At 43.3% G+C, this 24,236-nt stretch overlaps 1 protein-coding gene across 6 annotated transcripts in view; it reads right to left on the bottom strand.

Annotated features, from left to right (window-relative positions):
* The window catches only part of CHRDL1 (chordin like 1), a 64,510-nt gene extending 40,760 nt beyond the window's left edge, over window positions 1-23,750 (bottom strand). For 3 of the 6 annotated variants that reach the window (XM_073361193.2, XM_078854248.1, XM_078854249.1), the window contains exons 1-4: window positions 23,243-23,577; window positions 19,731-19,880; window positions 17,764-17,876; window positions 13,836-13,929 (exon numbers count right to left, since the gene is read on the bottom strand). In XM_073361193.2, coding sequence (XP_073217294.1) covers window positions 13,836-13,929; window positions 17,764-17,876; window positions 19,731-19,827 — 304 coding nt within the window. In that variant the 5' untranslated portion in view covers window positions 19,828-19,880; window positions 23,243-23,577. Of the gene's footprint in view, window positions 1-13,835; window positions 13,930-17,763; window positions 17,877-19,730; window positions 19,881-23,242; window positions 23,578-23,599 lie in introns of those variants that run through there. The other 3 variants (XM_073361196.1, XM_073361194.1, XM_073361197.1) reach the window with 3 other exon arrangements.
* Between the last annotated feature and the right edge of the window lie 486 nt (window positions 23,751-24,236).

Below are 24,236 nucleotides of genomic sequence, written 5' to 3'. Positions count from 1 at the left end.
CCTAGTGACACTTGCTGACAGGGATGGGCTCTTAACATCAGAAGCACTAGACACTCTGCCTGACTTACTTTTTGCAGTTTGTCTGTTTTATGAACCAGCCTTAAAAAATCCAATCAAGTACTAAATTACATGAAATTAATAATGAAGTTTAATACTCTAGAAATTTACCATACTGGGAACTGTTTGTGTATAGCCTCTCTGGCCTTTTAGGACTTGAGAGATGACTGATCCTGAATTTGAATCCAGGCAGGGTTTTTTAAAACATATTTTCAGAATCAACCATAGCGGTTATGCATATAAAGACCAAGGAAATCTGCAAATGTTTCAGAACTCTCTGACCCAGGGAAACAATTCATTTCTGCTTTAATTCAAGGGCATCTGTTGCATAAAAGCAGTTCTCTGGCATGCTCTTGTACTTACAACCCTTCTTGTACTCTCTAGGAGCTTTGCCGCTCACTGCATGCTACATCGTTTTATTTATTTGATGACCAGCTGCAGCAAGCCCTCTCTGAGGCCTTGCCTAGCTGGTGACCCCACCTGCTGCTTCTGTACAGATATCAGGACAGTCCAAATTGGTATCATAACAAGACCCAATGCCATATTATTTGCCATAGCTTTGTAAACCGAGATGTTTCATCAAGAGGCGCACAGGTAGATCAACTTTGGGTGACATTAACTGGAAGAGAACCACAATGCTTGGAAATTGTCAGGTTGTGAATCCCAACCGTGCCTAATGCAGCCAGGAGTATGACTGGACAGGAAGAGAACCTCCCTCACACAGGCAGCTGGGTCTGAAATTTTAAATCTGTGTGAGCAGAATCTCTCTGATCCAACAGTGTGTAGTATCTTTTGAGAGGTCAGCCCCTGGGAAAGGGGCCATAAAGCCAATGGACCTGACCAGTTTAAAATTCCCTCTGCAGATAGCTGGCCTAGTGACCCTGTGCCAACCCCCTTCAGTCTCAAAATAGGGCATGCGCCTGGAGGAAAGGATGTTTGGCTCTTACTCTTGCTATTTCCAGCTGATGGAATAGCCCCTGGGGGACCTGGACAGCCATGTGTAGGGTCAGGCAGGTCTGAGGCTGCTCTAACTTACACTATGGCCTGAATTAGCCACCATTCAGCCAAAGAATCAGAGTGCCCAAAAGGTGGCATACAGCTCTTTCCCCCCTGCACCCTTAGAGTCTGTGCTGCAAGCAGCTTGATCAGACCTGGGATAGGGCCCTATGCCAGGAGGAGTCTTAATCTCAATACTAGTGTTATTCCAAATGAAGGATATTAAAAGCTAGACTCCAATCAGAAACTCTCCAATTTCAGACTCTACCCCATACTGTCCATGAGCCAATAAAATATGATAACCATGGATCAGAAACAGCCTATTCAATATCTGACACATTTGTAATGGAAGAATAAATAAGTGCTGAAAGTTTGATCTGTACAAATCCAAAACACAGCTGCAGGAGATTTAAAGAAATGAGGATAGCAAGAGATTGATGGGACTTGCTACAAGAGTTGATTGACAAGGTGGACCTGATTTTGATCTGTTATATAGGTGTAAATCTGGAGTGATTATTGCCTTCTTTCCTGAGATGAGACTCTAACCAGGAGTGGATCAGTTCTGGCTTTATTTATACTAGAGACTATAAATATATTGTTGCCCCTCCTAGCCCTGGGGGCTGTTTGTTCAACCTAAAATTCTATTTTAAAAAACATCTTATGCTTTTTGTTTTAAAAAAAACCCCTCACATATTTATATGGGAAATAGAGCAAATAAATAATAATAGTTTGTGTGTATATATCAAGGCATTTTACTACAACAGAGAGTGTTAAATTCTGCTTTCATCTCTCCCCTAGCAGCCCCACTGACAACAAGGAACAATGAAAGCAGTAGGGTTGCAAAAATGTGTCTAAGAGCAGAATTTGTACTTAGGGACCCAATTCAACTCATCATTGTCTTCTGGGCTCTTTATATCTGCAGGGCTGGTGCAAAGTGGCTATATAGCAGTTATAAGCTCTCCATCATCCTGGGAATACCCAGGGTATCATATTGGGGCACAGAGCCATTTCTGCCAGCAGCACCTCACCTCTGCAGCAGTCCCTGGGTGCATAAGGTCTTTGGTGGTGGGTGCTGACCGGAGAGGGTGGGTCAGGAGGGGACATAGCCAAGGCAGAGCTGTGCCATGATGATTCTGCACCCTGGTGAAGTCTTGTAGGGGCCATTGTTAGGCTGCGCTGAGGGCTGCCTTAGCCTGCTCCAGGTGCTGAACTAGCCCCTGATAGGGGAGGCACAAGCTGCCACCTTCTCTCTGTCCTTGCTCTGGCACCTGCACCAGATCAGGGATGAAAATGCCCTTAAGTATATACACCCTGTACCCTCTATTTTTACAGGCACTACTTTTAGGGCCAGCTGCTGCAGTTCTCACACTGACAACACTCTTAAGCCTGAGTATAGGTTGTAGAAGACTCTGCTCAATTGTCTGGCATCTGCAATCTCACTTCCATTTGTAGAGCTGTCTTCCTTCACCCAAGATGGGGTCCAGATCTCAGTCCAGAAGCTCAAGCCTGGGAAGGCGCCAGGGGTTTGTAACATCACCCCTGAGTTTCTGGAGACAGGTGAGAGTATTGTTGTACCATGGCTGCATAGGTTCCTCCAGAACAGCTGGCAAACTAATATTATCCCTGATGACTGGAAGAAAGGAGTCATTCTGCCTCTGTTCAAAACCGGAGATAAAGCTGAAGGTGGCAACTATAGTGTTACATGGTTGTCAGTCCCTTGGAAAGTCTTTGCTTCCCTGTTAATGTCTAGAATCCATGATGCCCTTCATGGAAAAGGCCAGGATATTCAATGCAGCTTTAGACCTGATCATTTCACTGTTGACCACCCGCTCTTTACTTTGAGACGGCTTTTGGAGAAGAGGCTGAATTTAATAAGCCGTGTGAGGCACTTATTATAGCCTTCCATCAGGTCCGTGATTCAGTGCATCAAGCCATTTTGATCTGATGAGGCAACCGGGCGTCCCTGGGAAGATAGTGTCATTGACAGAAGAGCTCTATAATGGAATGGAAAACTGTGTTCGAGTCAATGGCAGATATACGTTGTATTTTTCTGTCTCCACAGGACTCCGCTGCTTTGTGTCCCCAGGGTTGTTCAATATTGTCATTGATTGGTTGATAAGCTGTCAGAGGCATTGAGAGGACACCATTCTGCTCTGAGATCTCAAATATGCCAATGACATTGTCTTGTTAGTGCAGTTTGGTGAATTGCTGCACCTGATGGCCAATCTGGTGGGGCAAGAAGCAGCACACATTGGTCTGGTTATTAATCCGGGATAAAACGAAGGCCCGGGCCGTTACCATCAAGTAGCCTCCAATTCCAGATTACAACCAGCTCAATATTAATCTGCCCAGATGGGACATCAAGCAGGTGGCAGCTGTCAATATTTGGGCAGCATCATAGGAAGTGCCGGAGGATGCGCGAAAGATGTGGATACTTGTATAGCAACAACTACTGCCATGTTTTGGGGACATCATGTCCTCAAGCTTGTCACAAAGCTGTGGTTCTAGCAAAACACCATTATACTAATGCTATTGTATGGCACTGAAACATGGGCATTTAGGAAGGCTGAAGAACACCGCATTGACATTTTTGGTTCTTTTTGTCTTTGTTAGTTGCTCCATATTAAGTGGCAAGACAAGATCAGAAATGAGGCTATTCAAAGCTGAACCCAGCAATGGCTTCCATCAGCCCTGGTTTGGTTTGGTGGCTTATTACGCCTGGACATGTTGTTAGAATGGAAATCCAACAAATTCTGAAGCATACATACCAGGAATGGTGTTACACAACCAGCAGTCACATGGTCTCCAAAAGCTTTGGTGGCACAATCAAGATACTGTAGCTAGTGATAGACAAACTGAATATCAAGCCAGAGCACCTTAAGGACCAGTCTGCAATGAGGCCTTGTCCTTTGGGATTTACCATGATGATTATGATGACAGATTGTAGAACTTGGCTCAGAGAAATGACACAGACTTTCTAAGCACTCAGGACTCTGCATTCACTCAGCTGCATTTGCTGATTCTCTAGGACTATCACCATCACTTCTACTCCTGCTTAAAGGTGTTTGTGGGAGGGGAAAAATAGGGCCACATTCTGGCCACCCCGGCATGCATGGCTATGTCCTTATCCCTCTGCATGGAGAGGAGCTGGTGCTAGGGACAATGCAAGCCATGCCTTTTCTGCATGTGTGTTAAGGCTGCCGCCGAACAACCCCTTCAGTGCCCAAGGAGGGGGTCTTCTGTGCTCCTCTCTAACAATGGCACAGTGCTTCTCACCACCACCGCTCACTCAGCTGGTGCACCTTCCAATCCTGCAACTAATACAGCATTGGGTCTGGATGACTGAATTGAGCCCCAAAAATAGAAAAAAGCACCATCATCTTTCAGTACATGATTCTCTCCTGAGCACTATTTTATTAGACAAGACTGAGGCTAACCTCATGGGCTAGTGAGAGAGCAAATGTGTTCACACCACGATGTCATAAAGGATAAGGGATGCTCAAGTTTTATCTGACTGCAGCGGTCCTCTCTCCCTTGATTGGTCCCTTAGAATATGTGCTAACAACTTATGCTAAACAATCTATTCCCGCGTGCATTTAGCTCATGGTTTGTCTACATAGACTGTGAAGTTGAAGACAAAACTTTTGTCTTTCACAGGTACTTTAAAAAAGCTCACCCTCCACCCCCACCTCCCCCGGCAAAAGACAAAAGTTTTGCCGACACACGTGGCTGTGTGAACACGGCTTTGTTGGCAGGAGTGCTGTGCTCTCCTGCCGACAAAGCTAATGCCGCTCACGGCAAAAGTGATGACAAAGAGCATTTACACACGCTGACTTTTAGCGACAAGGTTGTTTTGACAAGCCCTCAGAGTTCCTTTCCCAGACCCAAAGAAGAGCTCTGTGTGGCTTGAAAGCTTGTCTCTCTTACCAATAAAAGATATCACCTCATCTACCTTGTCACACATGTTTTATAGTCAGTTAGCATCAGAACTAAATCCTGCTTCACCCTCCATGGGATCATAGGGGCCAGAGCTGGAGAAGACCAACTATGTTGTGCTAATGAAACATATCTTCTAATGATTTATACAGTTTAGGTTCAAATAACATTTGTGATGGGAGACCTGTGGGGGATTTTCACATAGGGTAACAGAGCAAATTGATTTTTCTCTCTAAAACTTCCTTTGCTTAATTTCATCTCTTTCCTCCTACTTATAGCCCTTGGTACTATTAAGTTCACAGCATACACACATAAGTTACATAAAAACGTCAAATATTCAGCCTGGAAGTTTGCAGTGTAACACTACTTTATTTCTTAGAATTAAAAAAAATAGCACACAAGAACCTGAAAACACACAGAAAGAAACAGGCTGCTCCCTAAAACCAAGAGCCACAACTCACCCCATCTTACTATTGACTGGCTGTCTTCAGACTGATGCTCCCAGATACTTTACTACAGAGACCCATAGCCTGCAAGCAGGACCAGGAAACATCCCACTCTTAAAATGATAGCCTGCAATTCCAACACAGTCCTCAATACATCACAGGGATCTAAAGTCCATTTAACTTAGTGATTTCATCTTCTAAATTATTTTTCTGTTTTATTCATTTGCATTGTGGGTGGCGGTGCATATTAACTGCATCCCTTTTTCACAGAGGTCCTTATCTAAAGTCTATCCAGTCCATCTGCAGAGAGCCTTTTCCTGTTGTTCATGCATCACAATTTAATTTTATATAAATCTGAAATGTAAATAAAATATAAATAATGTGGCTCAGGGTCTGGGTTTTTTTTAAAAGCAATTAATTGTTTTGCTTTTGAGGAGTGGTTGAAGGTGACAATAAATTTCAATTGAAAAGCTATCCACTATCAAACAACTGTGAACACAAGTACTAACAGAATCCATATGAGCAGCTCTGCGATGCAGGTGTCAAAGATATTAAATCACAAAACACCTTATATTAAAGTAACTTCAATGACTAGGCTAAACTCAGAAAGAACAAGGCAATTCAAAGATGAGGGGACCACTTGGTCTTTAATATAACCGGCCCGTAGCATGTGTAAGATCACCCACCTCTTGAAGGGACCAGCAATGCTTTACCTAGGCAGTATGAGTTTCCATACGGAGCTGAGTTAAGGATGCCCTTTCAGTCTAAATGCTCAAGGATTTATTTTTAACTTTCTTGGGTTAAAGTCAGACTCTGTGTTGTTTTAATATATTTTTGTGAGGTTTAATTTCCTGTATTTTCTTTTATGGTGGCATAAAAAATAGCCCAACAAAAAGTCTGAGGGGAACTATTTAAAAAAAAAAAAAAAGCTTTCTCTGTAGCTACATTTTAGTTCACACTCTAAGGCTGAACCACTGTATAAATCATGTCCCCAGTCTTCCAGGGTAGCAAACTGCATGGAGTCTTGATGCATTTTGAGCTGTACTTGAAACGCCCTGGAAGCTCTGCCGAATTTGTCTTTCACCAAATACCTTTGAAAAATTCTCAGCAAGATATCATGGCAGTCCACTGTAACTGCCTAATCTGTATATATAGATACGGGTTTATTTCAAAGCATGTTGAGTAGCTGATTTTCAAATAGACCTTTTTTTTTAAATGACCAAAAGAAACTGGGTGTGACAATTCCACCTGGAGAGATTAGCTAGCAGTGCTAATGAATCTAGTATTATAGGTGAACTGGAAAGCAACACGAACACTGAGCTAAACCCTGAGTAGCAGGCAGTATTGGAAACCACCCAGGAAAGCCTGTTCTCATTATGTTTCTAGTTCAGATTTGGGGCATCAAGAGCTTCAGATAAGCTTACTCTGAACTTTGGTACTCACCTGAACCAAACCTCCAGGGATTCTGATGTTCATGTGTTGCTGGCAATGAGTAAATGAGCATTGCCAGGATAGTTGGTCACTAATTTCTGATGCTCTGTGACATTCTGACATGAGGCTTTCATACTCCATATTGTTAGAATAGCAAACCCACTCATTTTCCTGAACTCTTGAGACTGACTTTTTCAAATGTCAGTGTTGCCATTTTGCACCTAACTGGTTTGTGCAACTATGCGCCCAGTCTTTGTACCGAGTTGCCCAGTAAGAGACTTCACTTGCTCTCTGAGCATGTAAATGTCCAATTTTTACATGCAGGCATAATAATTGTGCAAATCAGACAAGCCTCCAGGTAATCCGATTCTGACCCTCTGCTCTGATTTCTGGCTCTGACTCTGTCTCACCCCTTTGCTCTGGCTATAGTTCTGTGTCTCAGTCTTGGTTCCTGGTTGTGACCATCTTGATACTTTGCTCTGGCATTTAGACTCCAATCATTGGGCCTGACTCCTGCTCCAGCCACTAGACCTGATTGCCTACAACCCAGTCTCCTGAGAGTTTGAGCAGCCTATTTCAAAGGAAGGAATCATTCAGGGAAATAGGGGACCAGTTCTGTGAGCAGAGATCCCAATGAGACCAATGTCTCCCTCTCAGAGATAGTGGGTGCTGTATAGAATCTGCAGGCATAGATTACAGTCCTGCAAGTGAAAGCCACACCACCTGCCGCCCCTGCTCTTGACACCGCCCCCCGCCCCCTCCCCCGCTCCGGCAACCAGATTCACTATTGAATAAATTTGGCTGTGATTGCAGCATCTTCCATGTCTCATTGTACAGCCCCTGTGATACCAGTCAGGTACCAAGACTTCCTTGACATGTTTGACAAGAAGAAAGCAGATATCTTGCTGCCCTATCGCAGTTATGACTGCCCCATTGATCTTCCACTGGGAACAGAGGTTCCCTTTGACCACATCTACCCTCTGAGCCCAAGCTATAGGCCCTCCAGAGCTACCTTCAAGAGAACCTTTGAAAGGGGTTCATATATCCATCCACCTCTCCAGCTGGGACACTGATCTTCTTTGTAAAAAAGGATGGATCGCTACTGCTCTGAGTGGACTACAGGATGCTAAATAAGGTCACTGTTTGCAACTGGTATCCCTACCCCAAATCAATTAACTCTGAGAGGCTTTGCTCTGTCAAGATCTTCCTGAAACTTGCCCTCTGTGGAGCATACAACTTGGTACGGATCCAGAAAGGAGATGCATGGAAGACCACCTTCCATACCCAGTATGGACATTTCTAGTACTTAATTATGCTGAGGAAACATCAGGGTCCCTAGTTAAGGTAGTCGCATGCAGCTCCACATTTACAGTGTGCACTTCAGGCCTCCCATCATTGTGAACCTGTGTACCGCAGCACACAAATGTACAGATCCTGCAACTCTCCCACGCTGAAGAACTGCTTAGGCCATGATGGCGTAGATGTTTATGGTGGCCTCCCGGAGCCCACGTTCTCCTTTTGATGCAGCTGTGCAGTGCCTCAATGAGTATTTCAGCACTGCAGATTCTGTTCTGCTAGAGGAAAACATTTTTTAAAGCTCGCCGGCAGCCCAATGAAACCATATCTGAGTTTGCATGCTGTTTGTGGCAGGTGGCCCAGGACTGTGAATTTGGGGATGTTATGACGATCATGCTGAGGGATGTTTGTGATTGGCATAGCCAATAACCACCTGGGCAAATGGTTACTAGGTGAAGATGCTAGAACTCTAACTTTTGATGCCATGATCACTAAGAGGGAGACATTTCAGAGGGCTCTGACTGCAAGGGGCTCAGTGTCTCAGACTGCAGCTAACTTTTTGTCTACACTTAAACCAGCATCTGCTCCTCCTGCTTCCATCACCCAGAGTCATATGGTGCTACCTACTCCTGCCCCACAGCAAAAGTTGCTGGCTCCTCACTCTTTCCGCTGTGGTAGTATGGGTCACTTGGCCAATTTCCCTGCCTGCCTGGCTAGAACGGCTATATGCCAGAAATGCACCAGTGAGAAGGCACTATATTGATATTATTTTCTACTGACTATGACCACACTGAGGGCAGATCTACACTATGGGGTTAGGTTGACCTAAGTTAAGCAACTCTAGCAATGTGAATAAGTAGCTGGAGTCGATGTAGCTTAGATTGACTTATGTAGTGTCTACACCGCACTGGGCCAATGGGAGAAACTCTCCTGTTGACTTACCTTATGCTTCTCGTTCCAGTGGAGTTCCGGAGTCGACGGGAGAGCGATCTGCGGCCAATTTAGCGGATCTTCACTAGACCCGCTAAATCGACCCCTGGTGGATCGATCGCCGCAGCGTCGATCCATGGTAAGTGTAGACAGTCTAGTTACATGGGAGATATAAGAACTCCTAGTGATAAAGTTCCTTTAGAATTGGGTATATTCTACTCTTCATCTTGGTGAGTTAAACATGGGAAAACTCATTGCTAGCAGGGGATACACATGGACTGCAGTGCAAATTGCAGGTCTAGATCTAGACTGCCACGCAGACTGGGTTGTTTGGATCTGGGGTTTCAAAAGCAAGCCATGAATTTTGGATCCAAATCCAAATTCCCACGAAGTTCTCAGTGTTTGGATCCATGTTACTGACTCAGGTTTGTTTCTTCATAGAGAAGATCCTGTACTCTTTGTGTTCATAAAGAATTTGGTGCAGAGTATTTTTCTTCTAGTCCACTTGAAATCTTCAAGGAAGGAACTAAGAAGTTGAGATTTATTCCTACTACAATTTCATACAGTGCCTTGTCAGTCAATAAAGGTACATTCTATATTGGAGAAACCAACCACTCTTGCACCAGCAGTGTCCGTTTGATGATAGGTCAGCAGCCTTGCTATTACTATTTCCTGTTTTTCCCCGCCCTTTCTTCCTAACCTCTCTGTGTAGGCCTGACCTTGTTCCCATTAAAGTTCATTAAAACTCTCTTCTTGACTTCAATAGAATCTAGGCCCCTAATTTGTTTCCCCCTCAGTTTAGATTTCAATGTTCCTCAGGTAAGTCATTTACTCTTGGAAGTGATGGTCTAATCCAGTGGCTCTCAAACTTTTTAGACTGTAACTCCCTGAATCTCTATTCTTCCTAGCCAGGATATAACTGCGCCTCTCCCATTTAACAGTATGGGAGGTGCAGAGTGGTGGTGGCCCCTGAAAGCTTTTCATGACCACCAGATTGAGAACCCCTGTTCTAATCCAATGCAACATGCATTGTAATATACACGTGTCCCTATATTTATACATAATATGCAAGTCAATGAGAGGTGAGAGCTCTCAGCAGTTTGCAGGATTGAATCTCTGACATTCTAATATGACTACATATGACTTGCAAGAAACCTCTTCTTGTGTTAGATTATTTGTATACCACTGCCTTGCATTTTCTGTTACAGCTATTTCAATAGCTGAATAAAAAATTAAATGAGAAAAGAAACAGATTGAATTCGATACATGCTGAAAAATCATAACACCACAGGAGTCTGAACATAAATGTGTTACTAATCATGAAAGTTCCTGGAAGCCCGTGTGTGTATCTGGGCAGTAAGCTTAAAAAATGATGGAGCCAGATGGGCTGATGCCAAAATGTTGGAATACCCAGCAAAACATATCTGAAGATCAAAGCAGCAAGTGGAATACGGAAACCCTTTCTAAACAGTGAAGTGTACATTTTTACTCCTATTGTAAATTTGCGACACCTCGTATTCAAATATTCACTTTATCATCTTAAACCTTACTTTGAATGCTCCATATTGGAATGACTCAGGCACATTGCTCAATGTAGAAAATGTATAGTTTATATTTTAAATTTAGTTACATTTATAAATGTTGTCCATAGTAATGTCATGACTGTGGGATTCATCTACATGCCTCAAAAACTAATCAGGGCACTGTGTTTCCATGAATGGTACCATTCAGACAGGCCTGCAGACTAAAATTCTCTAATTATTAATGGAACTCATCCTGATCAAACAGTTGCAGTGCAAGGGTCCCCTATCCCATCCTGCAAAAGTACCTCCGTCCTGATCTGGATGGACAAGCTTTAGGTGCATGTAAGGAGTTCATATTCCATGGCCCATTGTAAGCTAATTCTTCAGTCATTTTAGTTTGCCAGTTTAGGGTACTAGTTGTTTTGATGTCTTTTTAGATGCGGACATCTGTCCTTCAGTACCTGGGCTCATGAACATGCACAGACCACAGAAATTTCCATTGTGTGGCACCAGCTGAAAAGTGATCTCAGCTTTCTGGAAGACCCTTGTAGTATCAGCATAATCTAACTCAGGTAATAAAGCACATGGTTCACAGAGCTGTAAAGGGAGAAAAATCTCTGTGTATGAAAGACACAGACCCTGGATTTACCAGCAAAATGAAGACTAAGCTTCAAAGGACGACAAACATGAAAAGATTATGGAAAGGCTTGCCATGAACCTATGGCAGCAGCTGGGAGACACTGAAGAAAATTAGAAGATACATCATATGTATGTGCATTTGACAATTGGTAAAAAAATTCATCTTGGCAAGGGGAGAGTGTGGGGTGGAAACTGCACCTTTTGGTGCCAGCAGAAACCATAGTGCTGTGGCTGGGGGAGATCTTAATTCCAAAAGGATAGCATTGCCAACTTCCCTCAGAGGGATCCCCCTCAACAGCCTCTCTCCCGGGGTAGCTATGAAGTACCAGTTTCCAATTAAAGTTCTCGCCTCCTGGCATTACCTCTGCTCATTACATAAGGAGGCATGTATTTGGGGGATGGCACTATACAGTGCTTGTGGAGTAGCGGGAGGAAGAGTCTGAAGTGACATGACTCAAGTACGACCCATTTCCAAACTGCAGTTTGGGAAGCTCTGATGAGAAACGCATGATTGAATCTTACAGACATTTAAGATGGTAATTCAAATGAATGGCCAATGGCAAAAGCTCTGGCACTTCCAAGCAACAAGATTTATTTGGACCATAGAGTAATCACTGGAGTTTCCTATCATCGTAGGAAACAACCGAACTACAACCTGCAGCAGCAGCTAACAATAAGAGTGCTGTCTCCATGCAAGGTTTTTCTCCCCAAGGCTGGATCCTTGAGGTTTAGGATGCACGTGTCATTGCAGGAAAGCAATCAAAAAAATCTGTGTGTGCTTCACCCTAGCAACTGATCATGGAGTCCTGCCTCCCTAGAGGCTCCTCCCCCTCTGACTACCAGGTGGCTGCTGTTAGTTTCCTGACTTACTCCTGAGTGCCTGCAGCCCTGCTGTCATTATTCCACCCTTGTGCACCGGGAAGTTCTATGTCAGGACTTCAACTTTCTGCTTGCGGGTATTCAGGTAAGGCCTGTTGCATGGCCTCATTTGTGAGGACCCAAAATCTATTACACGGCGGAATGTAATCTCACAAATTGAGTGGTGAAAGCCTTGTTGCTTGGGATACAAATGTAGCCAGGACAGAGCATTGGAAAACTTCCTGGAGAGAGCAGCCCTGCATTGCTGAGCAGGAGAGATTAGGAGATAGATTTAGCCAAATTAATCAGCTGAGTTTGTGTGACAGCTGCAATCTTGACTGACACAAAGGATTGAGCCAGGGACCTCCAGAGCTAAAACCATGAGCTGCTGTTGGAGCCATGCTCCCTAGCTGAGAGCTGTAACAGACTCGTATCCTCTGGGCACCATGTGTGGCGGGTGAACCCCCCTTTTGGGGAGGCTAGCCCCCCGACCCCACCCCTTCTGCCCAAGCACACACCCCCATCTGCTAGAGCCCCAAGTCCCCGTGGCCGGAGGAGCCCTAAACCTGCCTCCCTGCGGCTGGAGGAGCCCCAGCAGGCCCAGCCCAGCTGTGCTGGTTGGCTAGAGCTCCCGGGCTCCTGGCCTGACCCCACCCCAGCTGCCATGGGCCACCAGCCTGAGCCGCCACCGGCCCGAGACCCAAGCTGAGCTGAGCCCCCACCAGCTTCGGGGGAGAGGAGGAGCGAGGGCAGGGCCTTGGGACAGAGCATGAGCATGGCCACAGGCCTGGGATAGGCGAAGCTTAGCCTCCCCTGGCCTTTGATACCCACCGCCCATGTTGGGCACAGAGGGTGAACATAACACACTGCTCAGTGTGTTATGCTTGCATTGTTGCAGGCACTTCAAATATTCTCCTAGCCCTAATGCGTAGCAGACTGACGCCCAAGTTCACAGCCCTCCTCTCACATACCACCCTCTGCTCACATGTTTCAGTAGTGGAACGGTTCTTTCCTCAGACAACAAAACTCTCTCTGGAGAGAGCCAAATAAACACCCTTTCTACAGTGCTGCATAAATAGCCTTTTATAGCTGGAAACGAGGGGTACCATTAAGAGACAAGCTTAGGGGAAAAATCCAGTCAAACCTACCAGCCTTTAGGCCATGTCGGGAATGTTGTAACAGCCGCATGAAAGGTTCTGCGTAACCTCCTTCATACAGTGGCTCTTAACAATGAACGTCTAATAAATGTACAGTCTGCAAGAATTTACTATACAGTAACTAATCAGATTTATATCGTCACAAATGTCAACAGCTCTGCTTCTGTGATTTATAGCAGTCCTTAATTACAAGCTATACTAGGATATGAGATGTAGGACTCCAATTGTGCAGTGATGTTATACAATTGCACCTTGGTCATAGCGTTTTGGAACAACTACTTAGTAATGCTGTACAATCTGTAAGTGACCATTTTAAAAAATATATCTTGACACCACTGTCATGCTAAGCATTACAACGAAATCCCAGAAGAAACCACTGTAGGAAATACTAGGGCTTATTATAACATAGAACAAGCCTCCCTCCTATTATAAAAGGAGTGTATACTGGGGTTTTCTGCATGAAAGCTTTTCATCAGTTTCCTAGTCAGGGCAATACCCTGCTTCCTATAGCCTAGAATAATGGAGTACGTTCAAGAGCAAATTATGGTTCTGCAAACGTTCATTACCTGGACACCGTGGGCAGCACAGTTGTGGCATGTGCACTGGAGTAGGGCAGTGTAGGCTTGGACATCTTATTCTGCTGCATAATACGTTCCCATTCTGGGGAAGGAATGCAACAATTAAATGCATGGATTGGGTATTGTGCCCTCTATTCTGCATTTAGGTATTATGGTGAAGACTGTTATGGGCCAGATTCTGATCTCAGTTACACCAGTGTAAGCCTGGGGTCGCTCCACTGATTCCAGATTTACACTGTAGTAACTGAAATTAGAATGTGGAATAAATCCACAAAATAGCATAAATGCTTTCAAATCAAAGGGAGCATCTAGAAATGGGATCTCAACAATTTTCACTTGTGTATTCAAGTGTCTTTTGAGCCAAATTGTAATTAGAAACTGCTTTTCCAAGGCTAAGGGATATATAACGAATGACAGGTCTCTGAGGCACCTCCTGTTGAGGATTCATTTGAGAGCAAAAGAGATCATAGAGTCTGTAATTTTTAATTCTTCCACTAAACCTGCAGAGAGTCCTCTGTTCTCATTGTATTGATTCCCCAATAGGCAAAGAAAACCAGTTGGTAAATAGTTATTTTTCTAAGAAATATGAGCAGGATTTGGGAATAGGGTTAATTATTCATAATTAATGTAATATTCTGTTTGACCATATCTAGGTTTGATTTATAATTAAAGCACAGGGAATATTCAGTCTCCGATGTCTCTAAACCATCTATGTTACACCAGAAAAGACTATCCATGTTACTCAAGAAAACACTATCTATTTCAGATTTCCACTTCCCATCTTTAATTCATACCCTTATGAAAGCTGTTAATGTTTGTAAATAAGAAAGACTCTTCAACATGAACATTGATGCTGTGCTATGTTTGTGAATGATTGTAGTTTCTGGAGTAGCGTGAAATAAATCCATTTCAACTTCACATGGGCCATCAGAATACTATGAGACTGGTGCAGCCAATCAGTTTCCATTCGTTTGGGCTCCAACACATACATTAGCATGCCTTGATATGGTCCCATCACTATACAGAAACATTCCTTGTCATCATCATAAAGTGCAATTCCACTCTGAAAAATGACTCTAAAACTTTGTGTCTCAATGATTCCAGATTGGATGTGCTGGGGTTGCAAAACACAGGCCAGTCTTTTTGTTGTAAATTCTTTGGGGCACAGCAACTGTCATTTACTATAGGTCTGCACAGTGCCTTGCGTGATGGGACCCCACACCGATTGGTTCAGAGGCATTGCTGCAGTATAAATGTTAAATTCTCTGCTGATGTAAATGAGCCTACCTCCATTGGCTTCAATGGAGATTTTTGCCTATTTACATCAACAAAAAATTGACCCAAAATGGTGGGTTTTTTTGAATTACCAGCCATTCAAACTCAACCTGAGCTCTGAAAACCAAGCTAGAGTCTTTCCTTCTTGTGCATCATTAACATAATATGTTCTGCAGGCCAAGTGCTATCCTCAGCGACACCATTGCCTTCAGCGGGTTTACACTGTTGTAACTGATTAGAACGTAGTAAGCAATTCTGATTATGATAAACAAGGAATAATAGAATTCAGCTCCCTCTTTCTTAGCTGTGTCTGCACTGCTTAAAAAGTAGTAAACTTTTTAGACACTGACGGCTGCAGATTTGACTCTGAAAACACACAGGAAGCAGCTCTATTGAGTAAGAAGGTGCCCTGTTTATAGAGTCACTTTTCAGAGTAGAATAATGATCTGGCTGTTTATAAACACTTCGCTTAACTGAACCTAACAGTCTGTGTGCAATTCTAACTCGACCTGACCCTGCCTTGTGGGAGATAATGACTTCTCTTTAGGTACTCTGCTTTACTTTGAACCCGTAAGCTTTTGCTTTTAAACAGGAACATGCAATCACTGTAAAACATGAAATACCAATTACTACTAATTTACTGCTGTATTTTCCCCCTTAAAATAAGAGCCTTCTCACTATAGGTCAACATTCAGGTGGCATTTCTTTGAGCTAAATCTTTGTCCAAGCATGAAGCTGGAGTAAATGGATGAGCACTGGGGATGTCCACAGGAAATCCTCCCATCCAGGCTGCAGAGTGGCTGTGCTTCTACTCCACAGCTACTTTTGCACCACTGCAAAGAGGGGGAGGAGGGAATTGGCTGGTGGATCCATGTAGTCCTGGATCCACTGAGATGCAGGGAGCCACTTCTGGGCTCTGCTTGGTGGTGCACCTACCCTCTATGTGGCCATGTCAGGAATGTTGTAACCACCTCATGAAAGATCATGCGTAGCCTCCTTCATAGGGTGGACATGGTCTTCTATCCTACTTCCACCCTCCCATATCCCTTTGCACCAGTTCTGTTGTCATTCAATCCATGTGTGTTTGTGGAAACAGGATTTTCCCCACATGAATCTTATGATGAATGGGTTTGCATGGAACATGGCAGTTCTCCTTTAATGTTAATATCTATGAGGCTCATACGCTGTTTGCATTCCACATGATTTCCTTTTCCTCCAGCTCGTCTAACTTCTTTCTAAAAATCACTGATTGATGATTTGTCTTCAGACACCTAAAGTCTCAAATTAATTTCCCCCAATCCCCACAATCGGGAAGGCACCACCCTTTAAGCAGTTTAATGAGCATTTTACCATTCATTGATTCAGAAGGATTTTTAAACATTCATGGAGGGTTAGCAAAAGTGAATGGAAAATCCTCATAACTTTAAAACTCTGGAGTGTTACATGTGTTAGTGATTCAAATCCCTGAACCGTGGTGGGTTTTCTGTATAGTCCTTTTAGAGCACTCAGGGAGAAATTCTGCCCTCCGATATGCCCCCCCAAGCTATCTGTCATGTTGCCAAGGGGTCTATCACTGTGGTATCTAAACATCAATCACCAACTGAAGGGGACCTGATCATGCCCTGAAACCCTATAACTTTAAAAAAGATACTTTCCCCCCTTTTCGATACGTTTCTGAGCAGCAGAAGGAGAAGATATACACCACTGCCAAGCTTGTGTGCTACTGTTTGTATGTGTGCATGAAAGTGAAGTAGCAGATTCTTTAGGATAAGTGCTGCACAGGGTCCAGTGTTTTATACTTGCAGGGGGATAAATGGTCAAAAAGAATTTATTGAGCACTAAAGATAGCAGACCAAACACAACATCTGGTGTGTCACGTGGTAGTGATTCAAATCCCTGAACCATAGTGGGTTTTGTGTTTAAAATGACTATAAAGCACTTTAAGGGACAAATTCTGCCCTCTGATATACTCCTCTCCCCCACCCCAGCTAACTGTCATGTTGCTAAGTGTCTATCACTGTGGTATCTAAACATCAATCACCAATTGAAGGGAGCCTAATCATGCCCAGAAGGGCTCATCCTTTCATGTCAAAGCCAATTCTCCCAACTCCCCAACCCCTTCTTTTCTCCTCCTTCGTTCTCCCTGCCTTTTCCTAGATTTTTATAAGTTGTGGCATCCCAGCCTAATTCCCCCAGTGCTCTGAGGGAGATTTCCTTACTGTGGGAATGCCTTACTGGAGAGGTTGGTGTTGCATTTAGATCTCAGCACAATCTTGGGTTCAGTCTAATCTTCCATCCAAAACGGTGAGGACCATATGTGGATGCAGGATTCATATTAGTCAAGATTTTATGCAAAGAATATGTAAGGCTGATGCCTAGTTAAGGAGTCTCTTGCCTGTTCCATCACTGTAAAAGGCATGCATGATCTATGTATTTTTGCCAATATTGCCCTTCTCTGTTGAGGCAGGGGATCCCAGCTGTGGAATACCTTTTCACTCTGCAGTTGCTGTGGAAGCCAATGGGAGCTGGACACTATAGGAGAGCAGGATTGGACCCCACTGCCGTGTAAATACAATGTAAGGACTTGTACTCAGTTAAGAACATGCTAGGAGTCACAAGAGCTAAACCTGAATTGACCTACCTCTGAGCAAAGACAGTTAACACAGTAAACGAGTCCATAGGGTTCTAGGTAGGGATGCCATCTTTCTCCTACACGGTACTTCTTATCTTGAAACACACAGTATGTCTCTGAATCTGTTAAAATAATATGGAATAGAAAGAGCGATGAATTAATATTCCCTTTCAGTGCAGGAAAGCAGTGGTAGCTGTGGTATCTCAATTAGGACTCTATGTAAACCTCAGGTAGCTGTGTTTGTTTAAGGTGCAAAGAAGTTCGTAAAGAATTCTACTTTTTCCTTTTCTTTGAGATCCCAATTTAAAAATGAATGCCTTCATATTGGATACCAGTTGCTAGCCAAGAAACCCACCAGGTTTCTGATGTGGTAGCTTTCAGACTGGGTTGATTCACCAGCCTTTCATATCCTAGAGACTTGGGTTCAAATCCTTTGTAAGTCACAAATGAAAGCGCTTAGTCCCTCAGCCTATTTCATAGTAAATAAAATGTTCCCATCTCAAAGGCATGGCAGCAGTCTCTGCTCAGGACAGCAGAAGTGTTGAAGGACAGAATGAGGAAATGTGCATGTTCTATATTTCCATAGTTTAAGAACCAGATCAAACAGGAGCATGTCATGTTATTTGATACAGTGTCTTGATCTTATCTATGCAGCAGTGTGCAGGATATCTTTAGAGGCCTATTTCTCAGCAAAGGCCTCTAATTTCACAAGTATAGTTTTCCACTTGCAACTAACAGCAAACACAACTGGTACAATTTAGCTATCTACTTATGTGATGCTGCTTTGGTAAACGTTAATGTCAAGCTTCATGATAAATTATCACCCTTCTTAAAAACACATCTCCTAACAACACACAAATACTTGTCTCCCAAATGTTAGAATGAGAGTGGAATGTCCCTTAGCATTCAGTCTGCTAAAAGCAGGTAGCAAGATGCAGGGATTACTGGTAGCATGTGTAAAGTGATCTGCTTTCACTTCAGACAGCTGCATGGTGAATGACGCTTAGTGTCTGAAAAAGTAATGAGCTGAAGTTGCAACTGGAAGTTGCTGAATTTTCCTGTGCTGCCTCTGCTCTGGGCAAGGCTAATTTGCACAGGTCTTTCTTGTGAATAAGCTCAGGAGAGCAGAGACTGCCTTCTTTGGACCAATTCAGCTGATTTTTTGCTGCATCCCCTTGCTTAGGACAAGAAGCTGGGTTGGAAAGATTTGACACTCTGTCTGTGACGACTCCTTGAAGTGCAAGCACTGAGCTCAGACACAGGCCGAAAGAGCTGCACATGCAGGTAGAGAAAGGCACTAGGTGTCTCCTAGCAAGACCATAGTCTTCCTATAGATACTGGAGTGTGCTGTTAGTTACTCCTTCTGCTGTCACTCACTCTTTCTGAAATGTATTAACATCTCCCATGGATCATTTGGTTTCTAGAAATATTTCCTTTGTCTTGTTTATGTTCCTTTCTATATATCGCACCAAGTTTTTGACAGTGCCTGGATCCTTAATTTTCTCAAAGACTATTTCATCTCTAACCCAGTTAATTCGTTTTTTGGAACACAACAGGTCTGCCTTGGAGGAGGTTTACACTGGCTGAAAACCTCAGCACAATAGACTTATGGATGGGACAAAATCCAGATAATCTGTTAGATGTTTATAGAGGTCACTAAAATGCAATTAAGCACACTCTGTATGCAGGACATTTGAAGTAAAACAGATCTGGCAGCTTGATGTGTTATGTTCTTTATGATGTGATGAAAACTGTACAGTTTTAGGGAAATAGACCACAATTTATTTTGATTTGATTTTACTAAATGAAAACAAGCAGACACATATTTTCTGTGTTAGGCTCATTTTAATGCAAAACTGTTGTTAAAGTTCTATTACATATAAAAATTTTATTTGACACACACAATTGATAGACAACAGGAAAACCCACATTTAGTTTAATATGATAGATGCATTATTCTTTTGAAGTTTACTTACGTTTTACTTGTTCCGATTTACCTCCATCTATGAAAAGGAGCCAGAGCACACAGGAAAAGATAAATCGAAAGTCCTCCAATCTCCATTTTTTCCTCATCTTTGCCAGCAAAAAGGAAAGAAAAATCCTTCAAAGGGCAGAATGTTGAGCTGCTGGGAAGAAAATGTGAAAAGACTTAAGACTGAAATCCTCTGGGACTACTTAAGATGAAGGTCTCCAATATGATTTCAACCAACATATAAAAATCGACAGCTGCCAGAAAACAAGACAAGACAAAACAAAACAACAGCAAAAAAAAGTCTATATAGATCTTTGTTTGGTGGAAACATTTTAGGCTTGAGATTAAATTGCTTCATTTGTGGAAAATGGACCACATTCCCTTTCATAAAAGGTGAAAAGTGGGTATTACATCTTATGAAGTCCTTCTCTGATTGCAAAGCAAAGAACTTGCAAAGTGTAAGCAGTCTAAATACTTAAAACCCTCTTTCACAAGAGAAATAGTTTGTTTAGAATCTTTTCCATGGACAGAATCAGATCTTTTGTATGTAAAGAAGGAAGTATGAATGTTGGTTGTAATGCCTTAGCTTTGCCATGGTAAGAGTAATCTGAACCTTGAATATATGTTAACCCTTTAATGTGCATTCCCATTTATTTCAATAGGTTCAGGATTTCACCCCAAATTAATTCATCCCCCATCTCCTCTTATTTTGGGACTCCATAAAATTGATTGTTCAGGAGTTAACTCTTACCGTTTCCTTGAAACCTGTTTTAATAACCCCTGCATTCTGCAGTTTTATGCTGAAGGTACAATATGCAAATGACATGCCAGTCTTTATTCAGGCAGCTCTTTAATATCAACACCCTGTTAGCATGGAGCATAGTCATCAAGTATGCCTGGCCCTGAAACCTGCACTCATGGTGCCAGAACGCAAATTCTATTTGCCTTTTATCTGACTTTTTCAAGATGGTCAGTCTCCTTAGAGTGAAAAGAGGAAACTGATCAAATTGTAATTAACATGGGTCCTTTTTTTAAAAAAAAAATCCAATCTGGAACAATAAACTAATAAACTTGTGAACCACAATAAAGAAAATTATTGTCCCATTAAAAGGACAGTTGGGAATAATTTACAGTGTTATTCATGTGGGTTTCTTTAAACAGTCTCAGTATTGGTTTTCCTTATGAAAGTTTGAAAAGTAATTCACTGTTGGCGATTTAAACAATTATATAAACTTTTAAAAATATGTTCAAGTCATTTGACCTTTTTAGATAAGTCATCTGAAGATGACTTGTCAAAAATTGAATGCTGGACCCAAATTTCACAAGGTTTCAGTGATGCATTTTCAAAGCAGAAATATTTACTGTACATGTAAATTAAAAAATTAAGGACAATTTAGAGGAATGGAGAAGCACTGAGAAAAAACAACCCAAGTTCACCTTAAAATACTGTTTTTCAAATTCTCCTTAAAGAAACTAAACAAAATGCTTATACAAGCTACAAAGTAATCATTTTAAGTCATGTACTGATCAATAACACTTTTTAAACATCTATTCTTTCTGACTTGGGATTCTATAACAAGGGGCTGATAATATGGATGATTTGATCTATTATGTATGGTTTTTCTCTCTTATGCTATTTCTTCCACTCCCAGTCCCCAAAACAACACCAGAAGCATGACTATCTACCCTCCCCATTCAAAACCATACAACCACTCTGTCTACTCATCATTGACCTCTGGCTGGTAGTGTATAACCTCATTCTAAATAATTTAAAATGCATCTGAGAACATTCAAAAGCATAATGTAACTTTTAAAGGGTGCTCTTTACACAATAGCAAAATAGAATTTAAATTTCTTCTTGGGAACAAGAAATAAAATTTCATTTGAGGAACAAAAGTTCATTATCATTTTTCCCCTCAATGTGTTCAGATCTCACAGGACATTTTCTAAGACAAATACTTTTAAAAAAACTTGTTTAAAATGAAAAAAATTGCAGTTTAGTCTCAGTATAACATGCCGGTATTCAGAGCAACAGTAGCATGCCTTAGATCACTAGAACTGGCAAAACGTGGGCATTTTAAATACTCCGACTTTTTTTGGCTGCTGTCTGGTTGTTTGAGCAAAAAATCTTTGTAAATGGAGCACCATTACTCCTCTTGGAGTCTTGGGAGCACTTTGATTGTTAGCTAGACTGGAAAGAACTCAGAAATGCTTTCATTTCAAAAAGTCATTTCTTTAAACCCCATCTGGCTTAAAGGAATGTTAAATAGTACAATGAAATAGAGGAATTAACAATGGAAATTAAATGGATTTTTAATCTCTTTAATGTCAAACTCATTGTTACAATAAACCCAAGCACAGGTACTTTTAGCAATAAACACATTCCCTCTATTTTTGAGCAATATCCTCAGTTGAAAATATGCTGAGCTAATTAATTGCTATTAAAATTAACCTTTTTATTATCCATTATTGGTAGTCATCAGTGAGAACCCCATTGTTAATTAGCATTACCCAGGACTGAAACAAGGCAGAAAACAAAGCCCTATTTTCATGTCTTTTGATTTCCAATAAATCCCATTTAATAGCTAAAAATGACAGAGCATGGGTCCACACTTTATATTATTAAAAGGAAGCAGAAATGTTCAAAGAAAATTTGAATACATTTTTAAAGGTCAGTGACATGATCAATGTTATTACATGCAACTAGCCACCAAATATATTCAGATAAACTTTCTCCTAGAAGTTTAATCTGGTTAGTGAGCACAAGATGTAAATGGCAAGAAATGCAACACATTAGTTTAAGAAATGTCAGTCACGGATGGAGTGGCTTGCTGTCCTTTTGTAACATAAAAATGTACCACTGAGAACATACATTGTTGTTTTCTCATCGACAAAGTGCAGTAGGGGGGAAAGATTTCCTAGGCTCTGCATTAGGCTTGTTTTCTTACAAGGGCAGCCAATTGTAATAAAAGCTAGTTTGATGCAGCCCTGGCCAGAGCACTGGCTTTTAATGGTTAAAGCCCGTGTTACTCCTATAGGACACAGAGGACTGTGTAGCCTTTGCAGAGTTCTCAGCCCCCCACCCATAAGCGGGACGAAAGTTGAGTTCAAAGACTAACTTGAGCGGGGTCACCTGGGGCAGAGGGGAGCGGCTTGCCGAGTTCCCTAGCCGGCGAGCCCCATCCAGCCCTGCTCAGGGACACAGGGAAGCCAGCCCCCCTGTGGCGGGCGGAAAAGGGGGCAAGCGAAGGGTATGTCACCTCCGGGAGACCGGAGCGGCAGCCCCCGGCCAAGCGGCAAGCGAGCCAGTCCGAGCATCAGCAGCGAGGAGCCAGGTGGGGGGATCCCAAACGGGGCTCGGGTTCGGAGAGGACCAGCGGGCCCCGGTAGGTGTGTCGGTCCATGCCACAGCGCCCTGCTCTCTCTCAGTCCAGCCTTTCTCCTGCGGCCGCCTGAACACCCCCCCCACCCCGGTCCCTGCCTGGCTACGGGCGGAGGGGAGAGACGGGAACAAACCTGCTAAGAAGGCAGAAGCCGGAGGGCTGGTCAGTTTCCGCAGCAGCCGCTGGAGACTCAAGTGGCTCCCCCTGGAAATAGGCGAGGGGCTTTGGCTGGGCTGGAGGGGAGGGAGAGGCAGGGATCTCACCCCCCGTGACTCAGTAACAGCCCCGGTGCCATCGGGCCCCCCTTCGCTCCAGGAGCCGCGGCGATGGGGAGTTCTGGGTCCTATAAACCCCCGCCCCCCAAATGAGCCGGGGTGGGGGGGACAAGCCAAGAGCTGATGGAGAGTCCCGGGGAAGAGCTGCCCAGGGTCTGATGTTGCCCTGCTGGGGGGGGGGGGGGGGAGAGAGAGGAGGGGCCTCTGCCACCTACTTTCCTTCCTCTTGCAGCTGCTCTGTGAAGGGCCGAAAGCCGGGAGCCCGGTGAGCGAGAGCTGGACCCAGCGCCTCGGAGGATGCTCTTAAATGAATCCCTCCCTGCACCCCCGCAGAGCCGGGAGCAGGAATGTAGCCAGAGCCCCGGGGATCCGCCTTCCCCCTCCCACCCTCTCCTTTCTCTGCACCCCCCTCGCTTCTGCCTGGCATACAAGTGGTGATTGACAAAAGTTTGGGGTGGAGTTTGTTTGATTTGGGGGGTGGGGGCGGGGCCGTCTAAGGGAGGCAGGAAAGTCAGTGCGGTAGGAAAACGAGCTCTTTCCATGGCAGGGATCTTAGAGCCTCTCCCCTCCCTCCCTCTGTGCAGGGAAGCTTCAAAAGATCCTCTCTACTCAAGTACACTTCACCCTGAGCTTAAAGGGGCCGCTTGCCCAGATCCTGGGACTAGTGTCCCCCCGCCCATTCACAAGCTTGCAGGGGACGGTGAGCCACAGGACAGGATGGTTCAGCTTTAAATGCCGGGTACTTCATTTCCAGAAAAGGAAAAACAAATTCTGCCTATCTTTAGACAGCAACTGGCAATGGTCATAGTTTAATAGAAACCTATTAAATGTCTGTAGAAATTACTCTATACA

The sequence above is a fragment of the Lepidochelys kempii genome, chromosome 9 (assembly GCF_965140285.1).
Source record: "Lepidochelys kempii isolate rLepKem1 chromosome 9, rLepKem1.hap1, whole genome shotgun sequence".
Taxonomy (NCBI): Eukaryota; Metazoa; Chordata; order Testudines; family Cheloniidae; genus Lepidochelys; species Lepidochelys kempii.
The sequence above is the reverse complement of the archived record's forward strand: the minus strand, read 5'-3'. Positions and strand labels throughout refer to the sequence as shown.